The following is a 23,582-nucleotide window of genomic DNA, read 5'->3' on the forward strand; positions in this document are numbered from 1 at the left end:
TAATTGTATATCTTGGTGTTTATGTAGACTCCTTTACAGAGGGATCAGGCTCTTTTTCTAATGTCTTTGCCTACTTTTGGGACCCTTTTTCTCCTACTGTGTTGCCTTGTTCTACCTGAATATGAGGGGAGGATGCTATGTTTGGTTGATATCCCTGCGAGGCCTGTCCTTTTCTGAAGGGAAACGGAGGCAGAGTGGACTTGAGGTTGGAGGGAGGAATGGGAGGAGAGGAAGGAAGGGAAATAGTGGTCAGGATGAAAAAATAATATGAAAAATAAATTAATTTTTAAAAACAGCAGAAAAACTAAAATAAAGACCCTGTCATCACAAACTCTTAGCTGCCACATTCTTCTACTGGTTGATGAAGTCAGTCACTTCAAAACAAGATAGCTCAAAAATAGAGATATAAATAAATAAAGCAATATATAAATAAATATAGACAAATAAAGCAGAGGTACAAGAGAAAGGCCACTGTGGTGATCCCTAGGGCGACTGTCCTGAGTTCCAGATGCATCCGACCTTCCTGAAGCCTGCTAATTCTTAGTGAAATAAGTACTAGGGATACTTTTCCTGACCTGTCTTTTCTCAAGTGTATAACTAAGATGTTGGTATTGCTGCTCAAAATGCACTCAGGCCTTTCACACAAAGAAAGACTGGCCCTCCCTAGAGCTTCCCCAATTGCCCTGTCTGTGCATGTTCCAACCCACGGGGTGTCTGTCACTGATGGTGGCAATAGCATGTCGGTATGTCAATGGCTGCTGACTTCAGGAAGTGTCAGGCAATAGTGATGGAGGCTTGCAAATGGCACTGTGGATGTTACAAGTCCACCTCTATATTTCATAGAAAGACATTAGTTAAAAAAAAAAAAAGAAAGAAAATAAAAAAATAAATGTTCACCTTCAGAAACCGTGTTGGCACTACCCGAGTTTCTCAGCCACTCAAGTCAATTCATGAAGAGTTGAGATCCTAGAGTCTAGCAAGCATAAGGTTGCTCACAGTTCTGGCAAGTTTTAGCTGTGTGCTTTTTCTTTCCTGCCAATTATCTAAACACTCCAAGCATCATTTCATTATCTGGCTCGTGTAAGTAGCAGATAGACTGACTCTCAGATACTCCGCATCAACTCCAGCACCTCCAGAGGATCCATCCTTCAGAGAAAATGCGTATAGCCTGCATTCTTCATTTGCCTGTGTATTAGTATTTCCTCATTAATTGTAGTGCTAATCATCAGGAAGTAGGTGGTATAGAAACATTTGCTTTATTATATGCCATAAAGAATAATGACACGAAGGAAAGTTATGCGTGTTTAGTCTGGAAGTATTTTTCTATAAAAATTTTAATCTTTGTTCAAATATGAAATTGGAGAACATTGAATCTTGCAGATATTTTCTATATATAACTTATATGAAATACTTGGCACAGTAGCTAACATAAATTAAGAGCTCAGTGAATTGTATGTGCTACCATAAATTTGATTGAAACTATGATCATGTTTATTAGCATCATCTGCCTGTTCACATCTGGTAGAGGTGAAAATTTAATGTACACAATATCCCAATAGAGGTGTGAGGGCGAGTGAGGGAACACTCCCCTCATTCTAAGAGGCTGTGGTCTACTTTCAGACTGTAATGTGTACCTTCTGTGCAAGGGAGTGCTTGATTCGTGAATAGAATTGTTATTCTGATGCTGATTTCTCTTCATATGTAGGTCTCCTTAAGAGCGTAAGAGATTAAGGTTGAATATGGGCTGATCCCAGGATACATAGCAGGAGCCCATCACTGTTTACCTTGGTTTTTAAGATGATCCCAGTGCAGGCTGCTTTTCTGTGCTGCTACACAAGCTGCCTGATGGAATGTCAAAAGAAACTCTGATCAAGTCATTCTGTTACTTGAAGGTATCAGGACTTTCAAAGCCCACATCCACTGAAGCATCTTTGGACTTGTCTCCAAGTACACGAAAACCTGTTACTCATTTACAAAAATATACCCAGAAAATTCAACAAAGCCATCATCAGGATATTAAGTTATCAAAGAGCACTCTCCACCAAAAAAGAAAGTTAGTTTATCATTATTTTCCCTTGTGGGTAGTGAATTTTTATTAGAACATTTGGTTTTAATGTTGTGCTGTGGATTGATTTTAAACTTCTCCAACTTTTTTATTTCTAAGTTGGACACAGTGAAATAATAGTAACCTGGAATTAATTAGAACAAGTACTACAACGTACATTCAAAGGATTGCAAGCAGTGGTTCCTTGTGCTTTAGAACCATTATTAAATAAATAATGCGCACTGGAACTCAGGCATTGGTGTATAAAAATATTTGATCCGACGACCAGGATGGCTGCCATGTGGGCAGTGTGCAGGCTGGACCTGTTCATAAAGAGGTGATTCACATCCTGCGTGGGACAGAATGGAAACATTCCATCATGTTCTTCAGAATGCATAAGTTAAGCACCTACATTGTTTATTTCTGGAATGTCCCATTTGATGCATTTTGGATCACAGCTAAGTGAGCCAACTACCAAATGTCGCTTGCCTTGTGTGGAGAGTACCCAAGCTGGCGGCCTGTGCCATCTCTCCCCTCTATCAGCCGCCCATTAGCCTCCTTGATACTCAGTAGCGTGTGCTGTCGTGCCTGACATAGGGCAGCTGGCGGCTGGGCGGAGAGAACACCGATTCCGTGCCAGGATCAACATCCCGACTGCTTTAACTGACACTTTCGTCCTTTTTCACTCCTGCTCCTGCAAGAGCAAGAGCGGCAGCACCTCCAAGGACCAGGCAGTGCAGTATCTACCCTCTGCAGACAGGAAGGACCAAGGAAGGGATGAAAGCCAAGTTTCTACTGTAGAGGTTTGTGGGACGGCCATCAAGTGAAGAGATAGTCTCTTTCTCTGCCCCGCCTCTTCACAGACAGAGTCACAGAGTAGTCGCAAAAGCAAAGGAAATAGAAAACTACCTCTCCACCAGCTTTTGGACTTAATGGACACAAAATCGGCTTGGTTATAAGGAAAACTGATAACAGAATTAACACCAACCGGTGAGATAGGATTTGAAGCGTTTGAGGCCTTATAAATGCCCCCCACACACACCTTTGCGGCTTTATAAATGCCTCCCACACCTCTGGCTGTTAGTCCTTTATGGGTGGTTCTGAGGCATGGGAAGCCACACCTGGAAGGCCATTCTGACCGACCGAGAAACATTTGCAATTCTATGTGACACCGAGTCCAGTGTGTAATGTACTCCCCTGGGTTTGCTTTCCTTCATCTTTTGCTCCTCTCCTATATGACCCTCCCCCTGGCATTCTGGCACAGGGCCTCCTTAACATTAAAGCTTTGCCTCCAGCTCTGCGTCCTAAGCATATGTGAGGAAATGTAGCTGTCAGATGAAGTCATCCAAATGTTCAAAGGGCTTCCTTCTGAAATGCGAACACCTTATCAAAATACTGGTCCAATACCCAGCTTATGAGTGTCTGCCAAAACTTTAGAGTAGGAACACGTCCATCAGCAGACAGTTGAGCTCAATAATCACCAAGCCTTTCACTTCTACGCTTCTGTTTCTGTGTAGCACTGTATGAATTTGCCCAGCTTCCTGAGTGGCACCAGCTCCTCAAAGAGTATTACTCAAGACAGAATCCAGACTGGGAAAATCACTTCAAAGAGCAACAGAGAAAAATCAGTTTTATTTGAATCACAATCTGATCCCAAATTCTACAAAGAAAAAATTAGGAAAATAAAAGAGAAATTCCTACCCCAGGGCCGTGCATGTTCTCTGGGAGATAGTTGTAGATCAGACTATGTTCTCATGTACACTCATATCTCAGAGAGAAATTATACACTTTTTTTCTCATTTTGGCAATTCCATGCAAGTCCCAAAATGAATGGTCTTGTTCTGGGGGCATAAATTCTAAAGCCTGTGTTTGTGTTTCTACGTCACTTGCCCTGTCAATATCAGATAGTCAGTGATGGTCTGTTGTCAAGAGTTGAGAGGGAATTCTAAAGAGAAGGAAGCTGCTGTGTGTCCTCATGGTTTCCTTGGAGAGCAAATCTCTGAGACTCTTACTATTTGGCTCATTCTGAGAGCATCCTTTCTCCTCTCAGGGTGGAGATTGTGGGGAAGGAGTCCAGGAGCGCGGCTTTTCCTGTGTGGTCCACCACGGCTCGGTGCCCCACACAGCTGTCCAGGTGGAGGAAGCCCTGTGTGGAGAGGTGCCCTTCCAAGAAGGAGCCCTGGAGCAGCCGTGCTCCGTGCCTTGCCCAGGTGTGCAACGAACAGAGCCCCATGGTGATCCCGTTTGTTTTTTGTTTACACTGATTTTTCCCTTAAAAAGCTTTATTATATCAACGTTGAATTGTTTATTTGATTTGATGCATTTGAACTGTGGATATAGCATTTTGAAAGCTGCAGAGTAAGAAAAGAAACAGTGCTGGCTTAGAACACACAGGCGGCACTGGAATCTCACCTCATTTTACTGGCCTCACTGCGCGGTGGCGTCAGCATCTAGCTGGCAGGGGTGTCCGCGACGTCTCCGCGTTGCCCGACACTCAGGACACTGACCGGCTCTGAGACTGACGTGAGTGAGACAAGGAGCTGTGAGTTCACTCTGAAAGCAGTCAGCTTCTGTGTGCATGTGAAGGGCACTACTTGAAACAAAAAAATGGTTATTTTACTTTGACGCTAACAATGCAATTCAACTTGCATTGAATAATTTTAAGGTTTTACAATATTTCCTTTCAATCCAGTAGGTGTGCATGTATGTGCATTTACATGTTACATGTGCACATGGATATTTAAGAGCACACCATTCACATGTAAATGTTTAAGTTCTGTGCCACATGTCTGCTCCATATGTTTATGCTTACAAACAATTTTGCCTATGCACAGCGAACTTAAGTAATCTTTTCTCTGGTGTCTGGGCACATCCATTTTAGTGTTATGCTAATCCCTAGAAACCGAGTCATCATAACATTTGCATTTCCTTTTAAATTTTTGTTTATTTTCCTTTTATTGAAAATAGCTTTTTTCATACAATATATTCTGATTTCTGTTTTTCTTCCACAAACTCCTCCCAGATCCTCTCTATGTCCCATCCAGCAGCCATGTTATGACTTGAGGCAGAGTTATGGCACTAACTTTTGCAGTCTTTTGCTAAAGTAAACTATAAATTATTTCACCAATATCAGTGCTTCCAGCATAGAAAAACCGTCAGTATTTGGACCTGCCCATGTTTCCACACTCCACGACATGCCCCTTCCTGCCACTGATAACCAGCGCATGTTTTCACAATGCCTCTCCCGTCCTGCACTGTGTGATATCCAGGAGACTGCCACAAAACTGAGTGGTCTGAGTGGAGCAAGTGTGAGTTAATCTGCATCGATGGAAGAAGCTTTGAGACCATGGGCCGCCAATCCCGGTCAAGGACGTTCGTAATCCAGTCTTTCGAGAATCAGGACAGCTGCCCCCAACAGGTCCTAGAAACACGACCTTGCGCAGGTACTGTTCTCCAGAGCTCTACCTTGGATTGACTGGCGCTTATTCTGTTGGTAAGAGAGAGATATAATAAAATTCTGTTTTCATGTTCACTACAGGAGGCAAATGTTATCACTACATATGGAAAGTGGGCCTTTGGAACAATAATGAGCGGACTGTGTGGTGCCAGCGTTCAGATGGCCTTAATGTCACAGGTACTCCTTTCTGAGATTCACGTGGAGCCTTCAAAATGGTCTCACAGCGTGCTCCTATTGAGGAATTCATTTACAAATTAGAGAAAGTTTGAAGAGCAGGTGGCTTAGATGGCAGGTTTTCACTAGACCCTCACTCCCATCTTTGAAATCAACAATTCTATGTGAAGATTCGTAGAATATATAAGCCAAACAGAAGAGTGAAAACACAGTAAAGCAGCCCCAAATTGGCGATCTCAGAAGAGGCTTGCTAGTTTAAAATGGCGCTCTCTGCACTCAACCCCCTGCCCTCTCCGTAACACACTGAGAGGCTCCCACTCAGCGGAAGCTTGCCCTGTGTGCTTCAGGCTACACTCTTCTTTCTCTGCAGCTGAAACGAAGTGTTGACAAACACACAAGCTTAAAATTGAAATGTTGTGTGAATGATGCAAAGAAAAATTTAGAGGTTGCGCCTGTTCATGTTCACCCATTTCAGGCTGATTTTGAATGTTTTCCTGGTTAAGGCAATTACTTAATGCCTAAAAATAGTCTGAAGGAAAGATTCCTTATTCTTAAAAGAGGGTACGATTTGATTGTACAAATGGTTTTCTCAATAATTTTAAAGATTTTTTGATGTCTTCTTGTCAAAGCAAATTAAATCGACATTGATTTTTCTTTAGTACTGCAACTGACAAACAGCTTCTGCCGGGCTGGGAGAAGTGTGCAGCAGCGGGGGACCGCGGCCCCTCCCTCTTCCTGGTTACAGGCCTTTACATCACTGGTGTTCATCCATAGTTTAATCCACACAGTAATTTATTTTGAGCTACTTTTTTCCCTTTGTAAGTTGTTAAAACTAAGTACTCTGTAAGCATGCCTAGCCAAGAACCAAAACAGGCCATGACAGGCAGAAAGCTCACTCAGTGGTGAGGGCCACGATGACACAATGCATGGCTTGAGGCCATCAGACATGTAAGCTTGGGCTACGGGCGTCATCTGATAAATATAAGCAGAGTCAATCTTATTTTTAAAAGTTAAAAACTATGTTCTGTAGTCTGTGCGGTTGGGGTAATCCCCTTTGGAGCCCAGTGCTTTCAAGAGTGGGTGTCCTCTCCCCAGACATGATAGTGAAACAGGCAGGTGCCGTGTGCTTGTCACCACCGACGTCTGCAGGACCAGTTTCAACTCCAGGTGCTGCCTCTAGACTGCGGTGGTTTGTGGTTTGTCTTCTTTTGTTTTCTTTTAATCTTGGTGTCTGTTATTTGTCCTGTTTTTTGAGCAATAGTGACAACCAGGCTGCTTCATTCCGAGAAAACGTCTAAGCTTCACTCTTCTATATAGCCTTGAGCCTGAAGCCTGTTTGCTAGTCACCACACCATAAAGTGTAATTGGTTGACAATTATTGCACTGCAAAGACTAGAGCCTATAAATTCAACTGACATTGTATGAACACACTTTGCACACTGCCCTTAAGAACATCAACTTCTCAATCTAATTATCTCAAAACCTAGTTCATGTCCATTACCACTTTGAATCAAGGAAGGCAGAATGATTGTCATACACAATTTACTCTTTCTGTTTACTCGGATACAGAACACATCTGTAAGTGCTGTGCCAGGCACTGGACTGTCCCCTCTAGACTTTGGTTTTGCTTCTCTACACATGTTGAAGGGGGGTCCTGTGTGACTGTGTGTGTTTGTTATGCCTGGTTCACAGAAAAATCCTTGCCGCAGTGGTAGGCCCTGTGGCCCATGGAGCAACAGTGGCCTTTTACTAGGCTTTTGGAATCAGCCTGGTACCTAGCTGTGTCACCCAGGGACTGTAGACATAATATATACACGGAATGAGTCTCTGAGCAGTGCTGTTCGCTGCTCTTGAACCTAACGAGATTTCATCAATTCTGTACTGGTCCGGTGCTCACAGGCTTTGCCCTCAGTTATAGACACATGATAGACTCTCAGTGCCAATAAATATAGGGAAACTATAAACTAAACGTCTCATTTTAAACATATCCTGGCGTGATTAATAAGCTAGAATTGTAGCGCATGGCTGACATATATATTTAATCCATGATAAAATAATAGTGGTGTGAGCAGTAATAACTGTGTCACCAGAATGAGGGGAAATGGCAAACTTCTAAATATGATTATCATAGATAAACCTGTAAATGACAGTGATGTTTTCTTTGTAGGCGGCTGCTCCCCTCAGGCACGCCCTGCTGCTATTCGGCAATGCATTCCAGCTTGCAGAAAACCTTTCTCCTACTGCACACAGGTGCGTCACGTGCTGGGCTCCCCTACAGGCGTTATAATTTCAGTGTTTTATATGTATGTGGTATGAGACAGGGCGCCTCTGCTAAGGCCAGGCAGCAATTTTACGTGCCTATATCGCCATCTAGGGGCACTTGGAAGGAGAACAATTATCAAGACCAGCTCATCAAATCTGCCTTTCACCTGTCTAGTTAGTTAATGCTCCGTCTACAATAACTGTATTTTAGTTAACGTATGCATTCTATTTTCAACATTTCCTACAACTGAGATGTTTTGAATACGTACCTGTGGTTCATATTTGTTAAAAAGTTATTTTGTAAACTTTGTTGTACTGCAATATTTATACAGTGTGTAAAGGTTTAGCTACCCAAAAGTAAGTAAAGCATATGACCATGGCTCAAAAGAATCGCTTGTGTGTCTGTATGTGGGAGGGGGAGTTTGGGGATGGTGTGCATGAACATGTCTCTGCTTTGCAGTGCAGGATTCTTGTTCTTTCTCACCCATCCCTTCCACGTACTCCTGCTTGGGAACTAATGCCATCAGCTGCAATGCACATATAATATTTTAAAGCTGCGTTGCATATCTTAAAGAGGCAGCTTTCTTCTTGCAGTGTGTGTATCCCAAAAAGCAATGCAATAAAAGTCATTTAGGCACTCAATCAGATCTTATAGATTTTCTCATTCAAGATGAATTAATTCTTTACTACAGAAAAGACATGGGCAGGCTTGCAGGAAATAGAAACAAACACAAAATAAATAAATTTATTTGGCCTCACAATGTTTGCAAAATATAAGTTGCCATTACCCAACCTCATGGACATTCATGTTAATAAAACATAAATAATTCTTCCCTAAGCGCTTGGCACATACAACTGACTGGATACAACTCTTCTCTCAGACTAACAAGAGATATAATATAAAGGAGACATTGTCATGATGTCAAGCAGGGATGCGTTATAGTGTGACTACAGTGAAGATTAACTGAGGGATAGCATCTTTTTCTTACGTGTGATTTCAGCAAAGTGTCTTTCCTCCACCTGGACCTCCCATCTAGGAGTGGAAAGGCAGCCACTAGTTGAGCACCAATGAGACAGGGTGATAGTGGCAACAGGTGTCTGGGATAATGACAGCGCCTGGGCATCCCAACCCTGTGCACAAACCTGTGCCTTTCCTCTGCAGTAAGAAGGGAAAATTGAAACCTATGTGTTGGCATCTGAAACCAGTGGGGGAGAGTTGAAGATGAAAATGTGATAATATGTCATAAACATCTCTTAAAAGAGAAGAAATAGCATACTAATACAGTCTATTCTCAAAGAGTTCTGATGTCATATTTGGAAAATGTCTGAATTGGAAACACATTAAAAAAGACCCAGCAAGTTATTTAATGCTGGCATTGGGATGAAGAAAATTGAATCACATATTTGATCTTTATCCCACTGGTAAATCAGCTGCTGAAACCCCCTCATTTGCGAGACATATCAAAGCAAATACTAAGTGATTTCATGGTGCTTGAATACTTCTTCATTCATTTTCACAACTCCTATGTCACTATCCATGTCTTTTCTGTGCTGCAGGGTGGAGTCTGTGGCTGTGAGAAGGGGTACACAGAGATAATGAGATCAAGTGGCTTCCTGGATTACTGCATGAAGGTACCTGGCTCAGAGGATAAAAAAGCTGATGTGAAAAACCTTTCTGGGAAAAATAGACCTGTGAATTCCAAAATACATGATATTTTTAAAGGATGGTCTCTTCAGCCTCTCGATCCAGGTGTGTTTCCGCTGTGGATAGGGACGCAAATTTTCTTCCAGGGAGTTCTTACTGTGTCCATCTCTCACAACGGAAGAAATGGAGGGAAGAAGGACAAAGCATACGGTTTATCTCAAAGTTTCTCAGATCTGAGTGTTTTATGAATCATAGTCCTATGTAAGCATAAAGTGTTTTCATGGATGCTGATTGCCTATTGGTCATAGTCCAAGAGGTAGTGAGGTAAGGAACAAAGCTGTATCTTGGGAAAATGTCTTTTACTTGTAAATTGTTGATGCTTATATAACTGGACTTGTACATTTAAATAAAATTAAAGGGGAAACTGGAATAGAACCACAAAACCTTACAGGAAATGCCCACAGACCTTTTGTGGTTTTAGAGACACTGGGGGGGGGGTGTAAGGAGACCCAGTTCCCACGAGAAGCGAGCCTTCCAAGCACGGTGACTCGAGCCGTCTGCATTCAAGCAAGTGTGACTTCATAAGCCCTTTGCCTCTGCTCCTTTACCTATGAAACTCAGCGGAGCGGTGCCCACTTTGCAGGACAGGCCTTTGGCCCTTTCCTGGGCAGGCCCAGCACCCATCCTCCAGGTCTCAGAAATTAGTGTCTATTATGAGCAGGAAAGAAAACATGCTGCATGCCACCCAAGTGCCTGCAAGACGCCGTCGGCCTTGCTGGAGAGAGAAGAACCAAAACTGGCCAGTCAGTGGCGCAAGCCCACAATCCCAGAACTCGGGGAGGCAGAGGCCAGATCTCTGTGAATTCAAGGCCAGCCTGGTCTTTTACAGAGAGGCCAGGACAGCCAAAGCTACACAGAGAAGCCATGTCTCAAAAAAAAAAAAAAAAAAAGCGAAAGAAAGAAAGAAAGAAAGAAAGAAAGAAAGAAAGAAAGAAAGAACCAGGTAATTTCACCAGGATCACACCAGAAAGTGATAAGGTGAGTTTTGAGAGGCAGTTTGAGAAATGTGCAAGCATCTCTATGCCTCTCACACTAACTTCTTTTCCAAAGTGAAACACTTCAAACTACAAGGCAAAGCCTCATAACTGACAGGGAATGCTAGGGAAGACAGACAAACTGTGAGCAGCTGGACTGGAAACTTTCAGGGTTAAAGCTGTTGTTCATAGCTAACTTTCCCTGGTGGCACATTAAAATAAAGCAAAACACAGAGCCCAGGCACAAAGGATGCTGAACCCAATTAGAGAAACAGGTTTACACACTGGCTTTTTGGGATGAACACCTCTCCCTCAACCTCTGCGTCCCTTATATGCCGAAGATATTTTAAAATGTGTGTTTGTGTGCGTGTGTGTGGAGGCCCAAGGCTGTCGTCGGGCTTTTCCGCCGTTGCTCTCTGCCTTGTCTACTGCCGTCAGCTGAACTGGAGTTTACCACCTCAGCATCAGCTAGTTATCTAGCCAGTTTGCTCTGGGGCTCTACTGGCTCTGCCTGGGATCACAGTCAGGCCGCCAGTCCTGCCTGGCTTTTATGCGAGTGCTGGACGTCTGAGCTCCAGTCCTCCTGTATGGTAATCGCTGCAATCACAGACCAATCTCCCCAAAGCTCTTTTTAGCCTGCTCAGTTTACAATCACTTTTGGGTTCTGAGGTTAGAGCCTAGTCTCTCAGGGCACATGGAGGCCGTCCTAACACAGGTAGCTGCCACACAGTTTGATCTGAAATTTCCTGTTTAAGAATCCTGCACATAGATACATATAGTGTGCAAATGGTTCCTGTTTACACGACTGCTTTTTCTAACAAATGAGGCAAGTGAGAAGCCCAGAAGTAGAATGTTGTAGAAACGTGAACATGGTTCAGCTGTGTGTGAGTGTCTCATAGGTCCATGAGATTAGGTAAACCTGAGTGAACAAGGACTATCTCCACAGCAGTTAATGAAAACCAGAGGGCTTGCCAGTGAACATACAGTTTTATTTGTAATCATGCATTCTGTGTGTGTGATTGTGTGTGTGTGTGTGTGTGTGTGTGTGTGTGTGTGCATTCAGATTCTGCCTTGTCAAAACTGAAAAGATTCACAGACTTTGGGAACGGGTAGCTCCTATGAGAGAAGGGGGGCTAACAGACGTTTTCACCTGTGTCCCTTTAAGTAGTCTGAACGCTTAATACATAATAGTGCTACTTTTATGTATTAAATTAATTATCAAATTCACGTAAAATAGCATCCTGTTCTCCTACATTCATCTACAGTGAAATAGGATCATCGGGCCATCTCAGGGTCTGAGCTCTGAGGTCTGGTGGGCGAAGAGAATTCAGGAACATTATGCTCAGATTCTCAATGAAAACACTCAGAACTCAGAATGGAGAATTTCAACGCCAGTGTTTCAAAACAATCTTAAACTTTTAAACCATTTTTATGACTATAGGAGGATATAATTTCACTGAACCGCATTCTCAAGTGAATGTCTAGTTGAGGCTTGAACAAAAGATGTAGTGGATTGTGTCCTACTTTAGCTTAAGGTGCTACTGTGTGTACTGTGGACCTAGTGTGTGCTGAATCTAGATCCCTGAGGATTTTACACACACACACACACACACACACACACACACACACACACACACACGCCATTCCTTTGGGATACTAACGGTTGCCTTTATCAGACAAATCTAATTAAGCATGTGCTCACACTAAATGGAGAAAAAATAAATAAATTGCCAGAAACAATTTCTGTTGTAGTATTGAAAATCTTAGTTCTCTTAAAATACATTTTACAAAGAAAAGTGTCACAAATCATCCATAATATTTACTTGACTAATGCGTTTCATTTAACTGTGGTAAGTATACTAAAATGATGTTTTCTTGTATACACTTGTCCATAAACTTACGGTAATATATATATATATATATATATATATATATATATATATATATATTTTATGTAATATATACTTTTCTACACATGGTTGTGAGACCAGCCACGAGTGTGGTCGGCCTGCCACAGTTTATCTCTTTTAACAAACCTGACTCACTTCCCCAGCATCCCTTAATTGTCACTAGCCCCTCAGCTGGGGTGGGCTCTGGGCACCGGAATGTTGACTGTTCAGCAGATGCACAGCCACAGCCTCCCACGTGCTCATGGAGTTAATAAAAGCAAAACGTGGGAAGACAGTTTCAGCAGCTTCTCTCTACCTGTAGCTGGCCAGCTCCTTCTGCCTCCTCTTCCATAATGCGCCCTGGACCTTTACAGAAGGGCTGTGATACAAATAACCCATCCGATTGTTTTAATTCCCCTAATTTCATCCAGAAGAAAGATGAAATGTGTGTTCTGGTTTTCTTTGCATTCAGGTCAAAAGAATGAGTTGAGAGGTGTGGACAATCTTTTTAACTGCAGTTTTTTTGTTTTTTTTTTTTTTCTGTTGTGAGAATGTTGGGTGGTGTTTTCATGTGACATGTATAAGACTTTGAGCATCTTCAAACATGCTCAAAAAACCTCCAGGGGATTTGATGAATTAATGATAGTTTGCACCTCACATTGTAAGTGGGAACTTGGGTTATTATATTTTAGTTTCTGTTTTTACCCTATTTTCTTTTTTGCTGTCATTATTCTTTTATGTGTAATAACAGTCACCAATGTGCAGCTTACGACTATGGGCATTTGTGAATTCAGGTGAAAAAGAAATTATTCAGCCAGAAATGTGTTTACTGCAGTGCAGTTCCAGCCTCCCAGGCTTGTTTGTTTGTTCATTTACCGAGACAAAGATGGCCCCCAGCTTGTGGCGGCTGTCTTGAGTTCGCACTTGGCTAACCACCTGACATTTGTAAGGGTTAATTAGCTAAAAAGTAGAATGATGTAAACTCCTCACATCTAGGAAGTTCACACCAAATCCTACAATGTTCTGTAATTTAGTTGTTTTAATTTTTTTTTGAGAATTTAGCATATTATATTATTTTGCCTTCCTCCTTCCAAATCCTCTCTCATACCTCTCCTTGCTCTTTTTCAAGTTTGTGGCTTATATTTGCTATTAATTGTTATTACAATTGTCTCTAAGAAATTCCATATTCTTGTGATACTCAGGAGAGAGCACCTGATTCCATGGGCAGCTCACAGATCACGCCACAGGCTAACTTCTCGCATTGAGCGATCAGCGAGCTTAGAGGCCAGGTTCAGGTCTAGAATAATCATCAGCTTTAGGTTGTCAAACATTAGGTTACTGTGTGTGTGTGTGTGTGTGTGTGTGTGTGTGTGTGTATGTGTGTGTGTGCTTTCTCTCCTAAACATTGCAGACTTTGTGTGCTAAAGTTGTTATATTATTTCTGTCTTAAACAGATGGCCGAGTAAAAATTTGGGTTTATGGCGTTTCAGGTGGCAGTTTTCTTATCATGATTTTCCTAGTATTTACTTCCTATCTTGTTTGGTAAGTACCAAAGAATGAAAATTGTATACTCCGTGTTTTTGTGTGTGGAATGTTGAACAGAACATTTTTAAATGTTCTGTTTTTAAACAAGGGTGCGAAATTAGTTACTTTGGGGAGTAGCCAGGACTTCTGCACATACAAAATCTCCGGGGATAATTCTGAGCTGTTGCCAATTTGAGAACACTGCTTTAGATCATTCTAGTTATTAAATGATTCTTAATTATTATTACTTCTTAATCTGGTCTGTTTTGAAAAGTTGGGGTAAATTAACTAACCCCTAACCCGTTCCCCTTGTTAATGCATTTGAAATAGCAAGGATAATATTAATTTTCCACACCTAACTTGCTGCCAATGCTTTTAAGTGACTTCTAGTCCTATTGCCTACTCTCCGGAAATCTAATTAGTTTATGGGACAGAATGATGAGCAGTTCTTGAGACTATATACACATAAACACATTGAATATTTTAAAGTATGTGAAGAATATTATATTAGCTTCCAAAGCAACAGTTTCAAGGAATTTTTTATGAGATCAAAGTGTTATTTGGCTTTTTTTTCCTCCCAACTGAGATATTTATATTCCTCATCTGTCTCATGAAATATTTCTTGAGAATTTTTACTCAGTTTTAGTCTTAACTCAAATCTGTATATTTATCTTTAAATTCTACTTCTAAGGCTACACAGACTTTCAAATCTTTGCTTTTTGTCAGTTAAAATTGGTGGAAAATCAGATGACTTTTATCCCCTTTGCCACCTGTAGTGACCAAAATTGAATTCCTAGAAATAAGATTTCTACACAGCTAGTATCTCCAGAGTGCTGTAGGAGAAAGCACTGTCTCCAGCAGCCATCACCTGCAGTCAGATGATTGGGCCAGCCAGAGTGTTCCGGTTGATAAGTTTGGCAAGTACTGCAGACATCCAGTCATAATGAACAAATGTGAGGTTGAATGCTTCTAGGAGTTTCATAGTCTTCCAAGGTACCCGGCACCAGGAAAGGTTAGAAACAGAGACGTTCTGAAAGTCATAGTAAAAGGCATGAAGGTAATTAAGGTATATGAGACAAGGCTCTTCAAGCCACAGACAAGAGGATTCCAGATCACTGATGGGGACATAAAGACAACTGACTCCTCGATACTTAGAGCCTCATCCTGGATCTAGATTCTGTTGTTCCCTCTGCCCTCTTGTACCCTCGAAATTAAAATCTAGCATGTAGGTTCTAATATTTCTACATGAGGAAATGCTCATCTAGATCCATGAATATTTCCTTTCTTACTTTTCTCCCTTTCCTGACCTGAACTTTCTCTCTCTCTCTCTCTCTCTCTCTCTCTCTCTTTCTGCCTTTCTTCTTCCCCCCTTCCCTTCCTAACTCCCTCTCTCCTTCTCCCCTTCCTCCTGCTTTCTCTTTCTCCTAGGCCTTAGTAGATCAGGCTGATCTAAACTATGGTCAATCTTCCAGACTCAACCTCCCAAACACTGAGACTAATGGTAAACCACCATGCTTGCTGAAAAGCTCCAATTACAAAATACCAATAGAATTCACATTTTTATAAAATACTGGTGAAATTTCTCCCTTATGTTTTACATGACCAACTTACATGGCATAAAAGATCCAGATTTGGATTTACAAACTACTCCTTCATTATGTGGCAGCATTAGTCTTCCTAAAGCACATCTCTAATGATCATCATCTCTCTTCCTTAAACCATTAGCAATGTCTCATTTTACTGATGAAGTCAGGTCATTGTCTAGCTGCCTAAAGTCTTTCATGACCAGAACCCAAACAACTCTCAGTTTCATCTTCTGCTGTTCCCTGGACCCTGGATGACTAACTTGTGTCACATTGACCCAAATCATTTTGTCCTCTCACAGAAGAAAGTGTGTTTTAAAATCTGGCCAGCCAGGCATGGGGTGCACACCTTTGATCCCAGCACTCTGGAGGCAAAGGCAGGTAGATTTCTGTGAGTTCAAGGGCAGCCTGGTCTATAAAGCAAGTCAGGGCTATACAGAGAAACACTGTCTCAGAAAAAAGATAGATAGATAGATAGATAGATAGATAGATAGATAGATAGATAGATAGATAGATAAAATCTGACCAGCTTAAATATTTTCTATTTAGATTAAATTTTTACAAATTTATGCAAGTGTTTAATTAATATACTTAATCATACACTCAGTCCCAAGGCCTGTGCCATATATTAATATTTAGTTTAAAGTATTGGTTTCTCTCATTTCACAGTAGTAACTGATGTTTAACGCAGCATTCACGTGGGCCTTCACACCTGCCGCTTTGAGATCCCATCAGCTCCCCCCTTGGCAATCAAGACTATTCTTTCCTCTTTACCATACTCATAAATCACACACATGGTTGACATACATGTCTGTCAATATGGGTCATCATTTCAGATGTTTTATCCCAACAGCCAACTCTATCTATTCTCATTCCTCAGGCCATTGTATTATTCACGTGTGTTTATTTATAATTTCCATTGAATGAAACCTCTCCATATAACAAAGGTATTTCTTACACTTTAATTCTCATGACCCCTGCATAAAAAAAATAAAAATTTGACCAGCTATTGGCATTTATCAACCCTTCCAGTAAAAGTCAAATTCCAAGGTTTTTCCTTTTTAAGAGCCTGGTGTAACTTGTCTGTGTCTCCTTCCCTGTGTCATTTACTTCATACTGACAAGGTAAGTGTTTGTACAGTTACCATACAACCTTCTCCAACTTTCTCCTGCAGGTTTTTCACATGCGCTGTGATGTCCTAGGTTTCCACCTTAGACATCCTGCACTTCACAGGTAGAGTGAGTGAGCTCGGCCCTGGAGAGACATGCTCGCTCGTCACTGTGTCGGAGGAGCTGTCTACAGAAAACCAAATGCATGTTTTCATGGCTCACTCTAGTAAATGGCTGGCAGGACCACCAAAGGATGACTGTGGAGATGTTATATTTTCCACCAAAATAAAAAAGTTTATAGTAGGAAAATTTCTACCATATGCCAGGGTTTAGATTTATACTTTAGAGGTAAGCACTTTATAAGAAAACGTGGAAGGACTTTTGAGAAAAGCAGAAACACGGTCTCCATAAGCGCTCCTCTCCGTCAGTGTTGGGGACTTTGAAAGGTTTCCCTGCTCAGGTTCCCCTGGGAATAAACACCAGATAGGGATTTGCTGAAGCTGCTCATCAGGTGAGCTTGTGGTCAGCCTGGACATCGTGCCTGGGAGGCATTCTGCATAACTATCCCATCCTGCCAACACATTTGGTAAAGATTCTTCATTTATGGCTGAGAGTGCCATCCTGTCTTCCAAACTCCGCTCATTTTGGGACATTCCTTGTGGGTTGCATTCCAAGTCACTTAAGTGTCAGCTGCTTACCTGTCAGTCTGCTTTCCTGGATAAATGTATTCTCACCCTTTGCTAAAACGCAGACATCCTTGAAAGATGTGTCTCCAATGATATCTCTGCCCAGCCAGGACAGCAGCATGGTCTCATGCTGTGACTCTCTGAGCAGGAGTGGCTGTGTGGAGTGACGTGGTGAGGTAGATGCTGGCTGGGCACCGGTGGTGGCTATAGCCTATGTGCAGGCCTTTGTGCTTCTGCTTTTGCTTGAAGGCAAAACGGTGATCATGCTTTTCCTAACACCAGAGTGTAGGGAGGAAAAAAAAGAGCCATTTATCTTAAAGAAGACATGTTTCAATAAAGCAGGAGAAGGGGAGCCAAGAACTCCAAAGGCCTCTTAGCTTATGGCCTCACCCTCCCTTTTAGAAGGCTTTTTAACTGAGCTAGAAGTTTTGTCAAACCACAGCAGCCCAGGGACCTGTATTAGAGGGTTCCCATACTAGCATTAGGGGGGACTTTCATTTGTTAAATACTGCAGAACTTCTCAGATCCTATGCATTCATAATTAAGACCTTTGGGTTCATAGTGCTTCTAGATTTCACAAATGAAATGAGTCACAGAGAGCGCAGTGCTAAGCTTAGTGACAGCAGGCCATCATGGCCCACCGAAGTCCCCAGCCCTCCGCTGTCTCAGAGGTGGGCTCTACGCTCAGAAATCTGAGCATATGGAAGCAGACATGAAACCCTCATTTTGAGCAGAATTTTTCAGGCCCACTCGTAGAGCCTAGCTAAGTTTACATGTCTCCCAGGCAATGATTTTATCTCCTCATACAAATCTAGCCTGTGCCTGCTCCTGGTCTTCACTTCCCAGGTCCCCAGCTCTCATTTTTCTTCACCTTGGAGCATGTCGCACGTGCAAACTAAGGGCAGACTGCCAAAACCTGTTTGTAGGTTCTACAATTCTTGATCTATTCTCTATTTATTCCATTCTCTCACACATAGCTGGGATAGGAGGGCATCCTTATCATGACTTCAGAAGAAAGATGTCACTTCCTGGAGGTCCCAACATCTCTGATTTTCTTACCTCCTTTAAATGTATGGATCAGCATGCTAAGAACCTGCTTGAAGCCAGGTTTACTACCCTTTATAAAAGTTCCATCCAGCTGCAAAGAAAGCCTCTGGAATATATTTGTGGTTCAAGTGGACGAAGTTAAATTGGATGCCAGTTAAATAATTATGCAATGCCCCTCTGAGAACTGAAGAGGGCCTGGAAGGCAGGATATCCCAATATTGGACTCTCTTTGCAGAAACTGTTTGCCTGCAGCCTGTGCCCAACACTCAGCAGACCCTCAGTGGGAGCCCACTTCATGCCAGGTGCTGGGTGAGGGCCCCTGAGAGGATGTGCGGTTCCATTCATTAGAGTTTCAGAAATCATCTTTATCTCTTTAGCTCATATGGCTTGCCTCAGACATCAATCAGAAAAATTAATTTTGCTCCTTAAATTAGAACTTGGGCATTTTGAATTAGGAAATCCTTCCTATAACTGGGTCTGTCAAACTTGTCACATTCAAATAAATTCAGATAGCAGGAAATTCCCCACTTTAACCATTGGGTGAAAAAGCTAGACACAAAAGGCCACAGCCTGTAGACTTCATTTGTGTGAGATATCCGGGATCAAGAGATGCCTGGAGGCAGAAAGTTGATTAGCAGTTGCCAGGGAACACAAGAGGGGAAACAGGGGACGCTGCTCAGTGATGAAGATGCTCCCATGACAGATGGCCATGACAGCAGATGACACAGCAGTAAATGCTACTGCTGCATTTTATAAGCAAAAATGTTTGGTTTTAACTTAAATTCTGTCTTCCAGGCAAAGAAGAATGTCACTTCTAACAAGTACCTCCCTCTCAAAGTTCTGTGACTTATTGAAAAAATAAATATAAAATGCTCAGTTCAGACTTGGCACTCAGGCTGCATTGAATAAAGATAAATAATAGATGCTACAGTACACTATATGCTGTAGTAACATGAGAGCAGGAGAGAGAAAGAATTCCCTAGCCTTTGGAGATTTGACTCAGCCAGGCTTGGGAAGAAGGGGGTCTGTGTGGAGACAGGGAGTGTATGACAAAAGTTCAGTTATAAGTAAGAAACAAGACTGGAAAAACATGGTGGCTGTCCATGCGACTTCGCATGTCAGGTTCTTTATGCACAAGAAAAGCAGCTTCCTTTTACATATCAAAATTGTCAGGCACCAGTAAAACGGGACCAGGAGAGGGTGTTTTACAGACAACTGGGAAACTCATTCTGCTGGGTTACAGGTTACGGTGGGTTGGCACAAAATAACAGGTTTCAGGCCAGAGCATGAATACATTTGCTTAAAATCAAGGCCAGAGCAAGACACAGGAGTCTGGCTGCTCCACCTGCTCAAATTGTTAAACATCTGGATGTGGAGGTTGCGGTAGCTTAAGAATTAGTGAGCAGCAGATGCCTGTCTTCTTGTGTGTGACAAGAACAAACACACTCTTCTCTTCAATCCACTAAACCATTTTATGTTTTTTGAAAATATGGTGGTTTATATTTTAAAAGAGCTAAGTTGAGGAATACAGGCATACAGACACACACAAAAACCACTGCAATTTCTAATCCTGCTGACTCCATATAATTACCCCTATACTATCATCTTAGCTTGGGAAAGTATGAGCTATGATGTTCACACAATGGTAACTCTTCCCACAGTGCACTTCTCTAACTATATCTCCATAGAGGAGAGTTATATGCCTTAGTCAAAAAAGAAAACTCATACTTACTGATAGATAAGTCATTTCTAATTTTTCCACTTGAATTCCTAGTCTTCAAGATTCTCTTTGACAGATAACTTTATAACCTTTATTTGAAAAAGTCTTTTTTTCTTTACAGCAAGAAGCCAAAACCACATCAAAGCACACCTCGCCATCAGAAGCCACTGACCTTGGCCTATGATGGAGACTTGGACATGTAACTTGAAAAAGGAATCCAAATGTAGACATCAACTGCTGCCTTAAACGCTTTCTCTTTTGTAGCTCTCAGACTTCTCAGTTCTTTGAGGAATCTCACGATGTGATACGTAGGGCAGAAACAAACACTGCAAAAGTAATAGTGCCCCAACTTCATTTGGACATGGAGTCAAGAATTACTGGGTCTGCCATTTTGTTTTCAAGTTGTTTGTGGGTGTGAGTGTTTTACTTTGTTTGGTTTTCCCAAGAGGCCTGAAAACCCTTCTCTTCCTGTTTGAAAATGAGAGGAAGAAAACATGAAGGATTTCGCACAGACTTGAGTAAACTTGATCTTCAGCCGCAAATTGACAATCCACGGGAAAGTCCAATGGAGGCGTTTACTGTAAATGGCGAGTCTGACACTGTATTGTTACGCACTATATTAGTGCAGAGTTCTACCCCCATACTTCAACATGAGTTTTCTAGAGTTTACATTGGTTCAAAAACCTGCAAGTTGGATTGCCTATTTTCATGAATACAGAGAGAATGGGTTACCATTTCAGAAGTTCTCTGAGTTTTTACCTTTAAATATTATATTTTATTTTGTAGCCAGGAGATGATGGCACTTTGTGGGCTGATCTGTTGAGACATAAGAGTGTGAGTTATAGCTGGACTAGAGTAAAATGGCTGGTTTCTGGATGAAATGTGTACTGAGTGTTACCAAGAAGTAGATGATTGTACTGGAGAATGAGGTAGACTATTTGATAATGAAACTGTATTTTAACAAAAACTTAGCTGTGTAGATATAGCATTAACCACACACAGTTGTAATTCAGTTTAATGTTGACCAAAATATGCTTTTGTAATTTCAATTTTCTTATCTGAATATTTATAAATTATTTTGAATTTAATTATCTGACCTCATTTAATATACATTGAACACCAATCCTGTTTGTAGCGAGTCTTGTTTTTATAAGGTTTCAATAATATCTAAAACAACACATTAAAAAGCTGAGACCATTTTATGAGCTAATCGTTTGTAATCCTGGATGTTGGAAGTAAGAAGGTGCCATTGTGTGCTATGGATTTGTCTTTATAACAAATAAAGTGCTCAAGAGACTGTAACACTGGCTAGTTCGTATTTATTTACTTCCAAAGCCCTGTGATTTGACAAAAAATGATTTAATACTCATTTCCCTGTGCCACCATTTTAAAGATTGGCAGATAAAATTACTGATTAAAAAAAAAAAAGACAGTGTCTCAATATGATCAAGTGTGCCAAGATAGAGGCATCAATCACAGAGACTGAGCAGCATGGAAAGAAGATTAATAACCGAGATGATATCAGACCAACTGACTACTGTAACCCTGGAAACTCTGATAACCTAAATGACCCAAAAGAATGAAGAAACTGTAAAGACAGAAATATGTGAAGAAGCAAAACAGGGTGTTTAGATGTACATGGTGAGATCTGTTAACTGTCATACAGATAGGTAAGCCTTTGATCTGAACCAATGCTACCCTGTTTTACAGGAAACAGGAAGTGAAAGAGATTACCTTACTACCAATCCTCTCAGAGCTGGGCTTTCTTTGTTTCATTTCTCTGAAATATAAACCAGGCTCAAAGTAGTTTGAGAGAGCCTAACTTGGAAACTAGCTCTAATACTGTCCTGATACTGCCTGTTACTGCCCATGTGACTCTTGACAGGAATATAAATTATAACCAAAGATGGGAGATAAAACTTTTTTTAAACATGCACATTAAGTATTAAAATCTTGGTATTCATTAAGCATCAAAATAAAAACTACCTTTGATTAGCACTTCACAGCACAGTCAGTACTGGGAATCAGGGTCATTACATATTTTCATTCATTACAGATTCAACTATTACAATACATATTGGATTTGCATTTATTTTAGTTTATTTTATTTGAATTTAGATTTTCGACATTTCTGACTTGGATAACATTGTTTCTCCAATAATACAAAAACTACACAAACGGTTTTATTTTAGATTTCTCACATTTTCTGCATATCATCATCAATATGGATCTAATAGATTCTATTTATTTATTAAAACAATATGTATTTATTGAACATCTGCCAAAAATTAGCACAGTGCTCAGTGGTACACTGCTGATTCAATAAATATAGTCTTTCTGACTTTCATAGTACTTTAAAACTATGCCACATAGATCCAAAATCAGGAACTCCAGCCTGCTGTAGAATAGAAAGCCAAGCATTGCCAAAAAAAAAGACATCCCATGAGCTGGCATCATTTCCCAAAGTTCATTCACCAGCTATATCAATACTTTACCTAGATGAAACATACTATCTGTAGAACAAAAGAATACTCTTACTCTATGTAGTTCTTTTGATCACAAAAGAAAATGTCTGAAGACAAGAAGTATAATACCGTTAAGTAAACACCGGCCTTGAGTCATCTAGCGTCTCCTTTCAACTCACGACGGTTATTAAGCTAAAGAAACAAAGCAATAATATGATTCCTAATGCCATATCCCTATACCCATATAGCAGAGCATCACTGAGACCTCCTGACAGAAACTGCTTCTTGTAGCAGGTAATGTACACAGAGGTCCACGGCTGGACATTGTAGAGTGAGAGGCTTTAAAGCCCTTAGTGGGCAGTCTTTCTCAACGTCTCCCCTTCCGTGTAACATTCAGAGACCTATGAGGAAGAGGAGGCAGAAAGATGCTAAGATCCAGAGGGAGTTGACGACTCCAAGGAAATGGTGTCCAGACACAGCAGGGCTGAGGCTCACAGGAAGTCACAGAGACTAGCAGGCTGCACAGCGCAGGCCCGCACAGACTCAAGCCAGAGGAGTCCCAGCGTGAAGACAGAGAAGTGCATGCAAAGTCCCACTTCTACTAAAGAAACCGTTTATGACTGCTACCTGCTGGGAAAGAGAAATCAGACTTCTTCAACAGAGTGTGACGAGATCTAGCAACTGCTCTCCAGGGCAGGCCACGGGCCAAAGAGTACTTGACAGAAACAAAACAGACTCTATTGTGGGTTTTTGTTGTGCGGTGTTGTGCTTCGGGGGTGTGTGTGTGTGCGCACGTGTGTGCACTTTTTGTTTGCCTACTGTGACCTTTGTTTGGTTGGTTGGTTTCTTTTCTTTTTCTTTCTTAGAAGGAGAAAAGGGGAGTGAAAAAAAATATGAAGTTGGATGGATAGAGTATGAAGGGAGGCCCTGGGAGGAGTTAAAG

General features: G+C 41.3%; 1 protein-coding gene across 3 annotated transcripts in view; it reads left to right on the forward strand.

Moving 5' to 3' along the window:
* Window positions 1-21,476, forward strand: part of Thsd7b (thrombospondin type 1 domain containing 7B) — an 844,758-nt gene extending 823,282 nt beyond the window's left edge. For all 3 annotated transcript variants that reach the window (XM_060372003.1, XM_060372004.1, XM_060372005.1), the window contains exons 22-28: window positions 4,095-4,254; window positions 5,314-5,487; window positions 5,583-5,678; window positions 7,843-7,925; window positions 9,495-9,687; window positions 13,960-14,047; window positions 20,296-21,476. In XM_060372003.1, the coding sequence (XP_060227986.1) occupies window positions 4,095-4,254; window positions 5,314-5,487; window positions 5,583-5,678; window positions 7,843-7,925; window positions 9,495-9,687; window positions 13,960-14,047; window positions 20,296-20,377 (876 nt within the window). In that variant the 3' untranslated portion in view covers window positions 20,378-21,476. The remainder of the gene's footprint in view (window positions 1-4,094; window positions 4,255-5,313; window positions 5,488-5,582; window positions 5,679-7,842; window positions 7,926-9,494; window positions 9,688-13,959; window positions 14,048-20,295) is intronic.
* The last annotated feature ends 2,106 nt before the right edge of the window (window positions 21,477-23,582 follow it).

The sequence above is a fragment of the Meriones unguiculatus genome, chromosome 18 (genome assembly GCF_030254825.1).
Source record: "Meriones unguiculatus strain TT.TT164.6M chromosome 18, Bangor_MerUng_6.1, whole genome shotgun sequence".
NCBI classification, from domain to species: Eukaryota; Metazoa; Chordata; class Mammalia; order Rodentia; family Muridae; genus Meriones; species Meriones unguiculatus.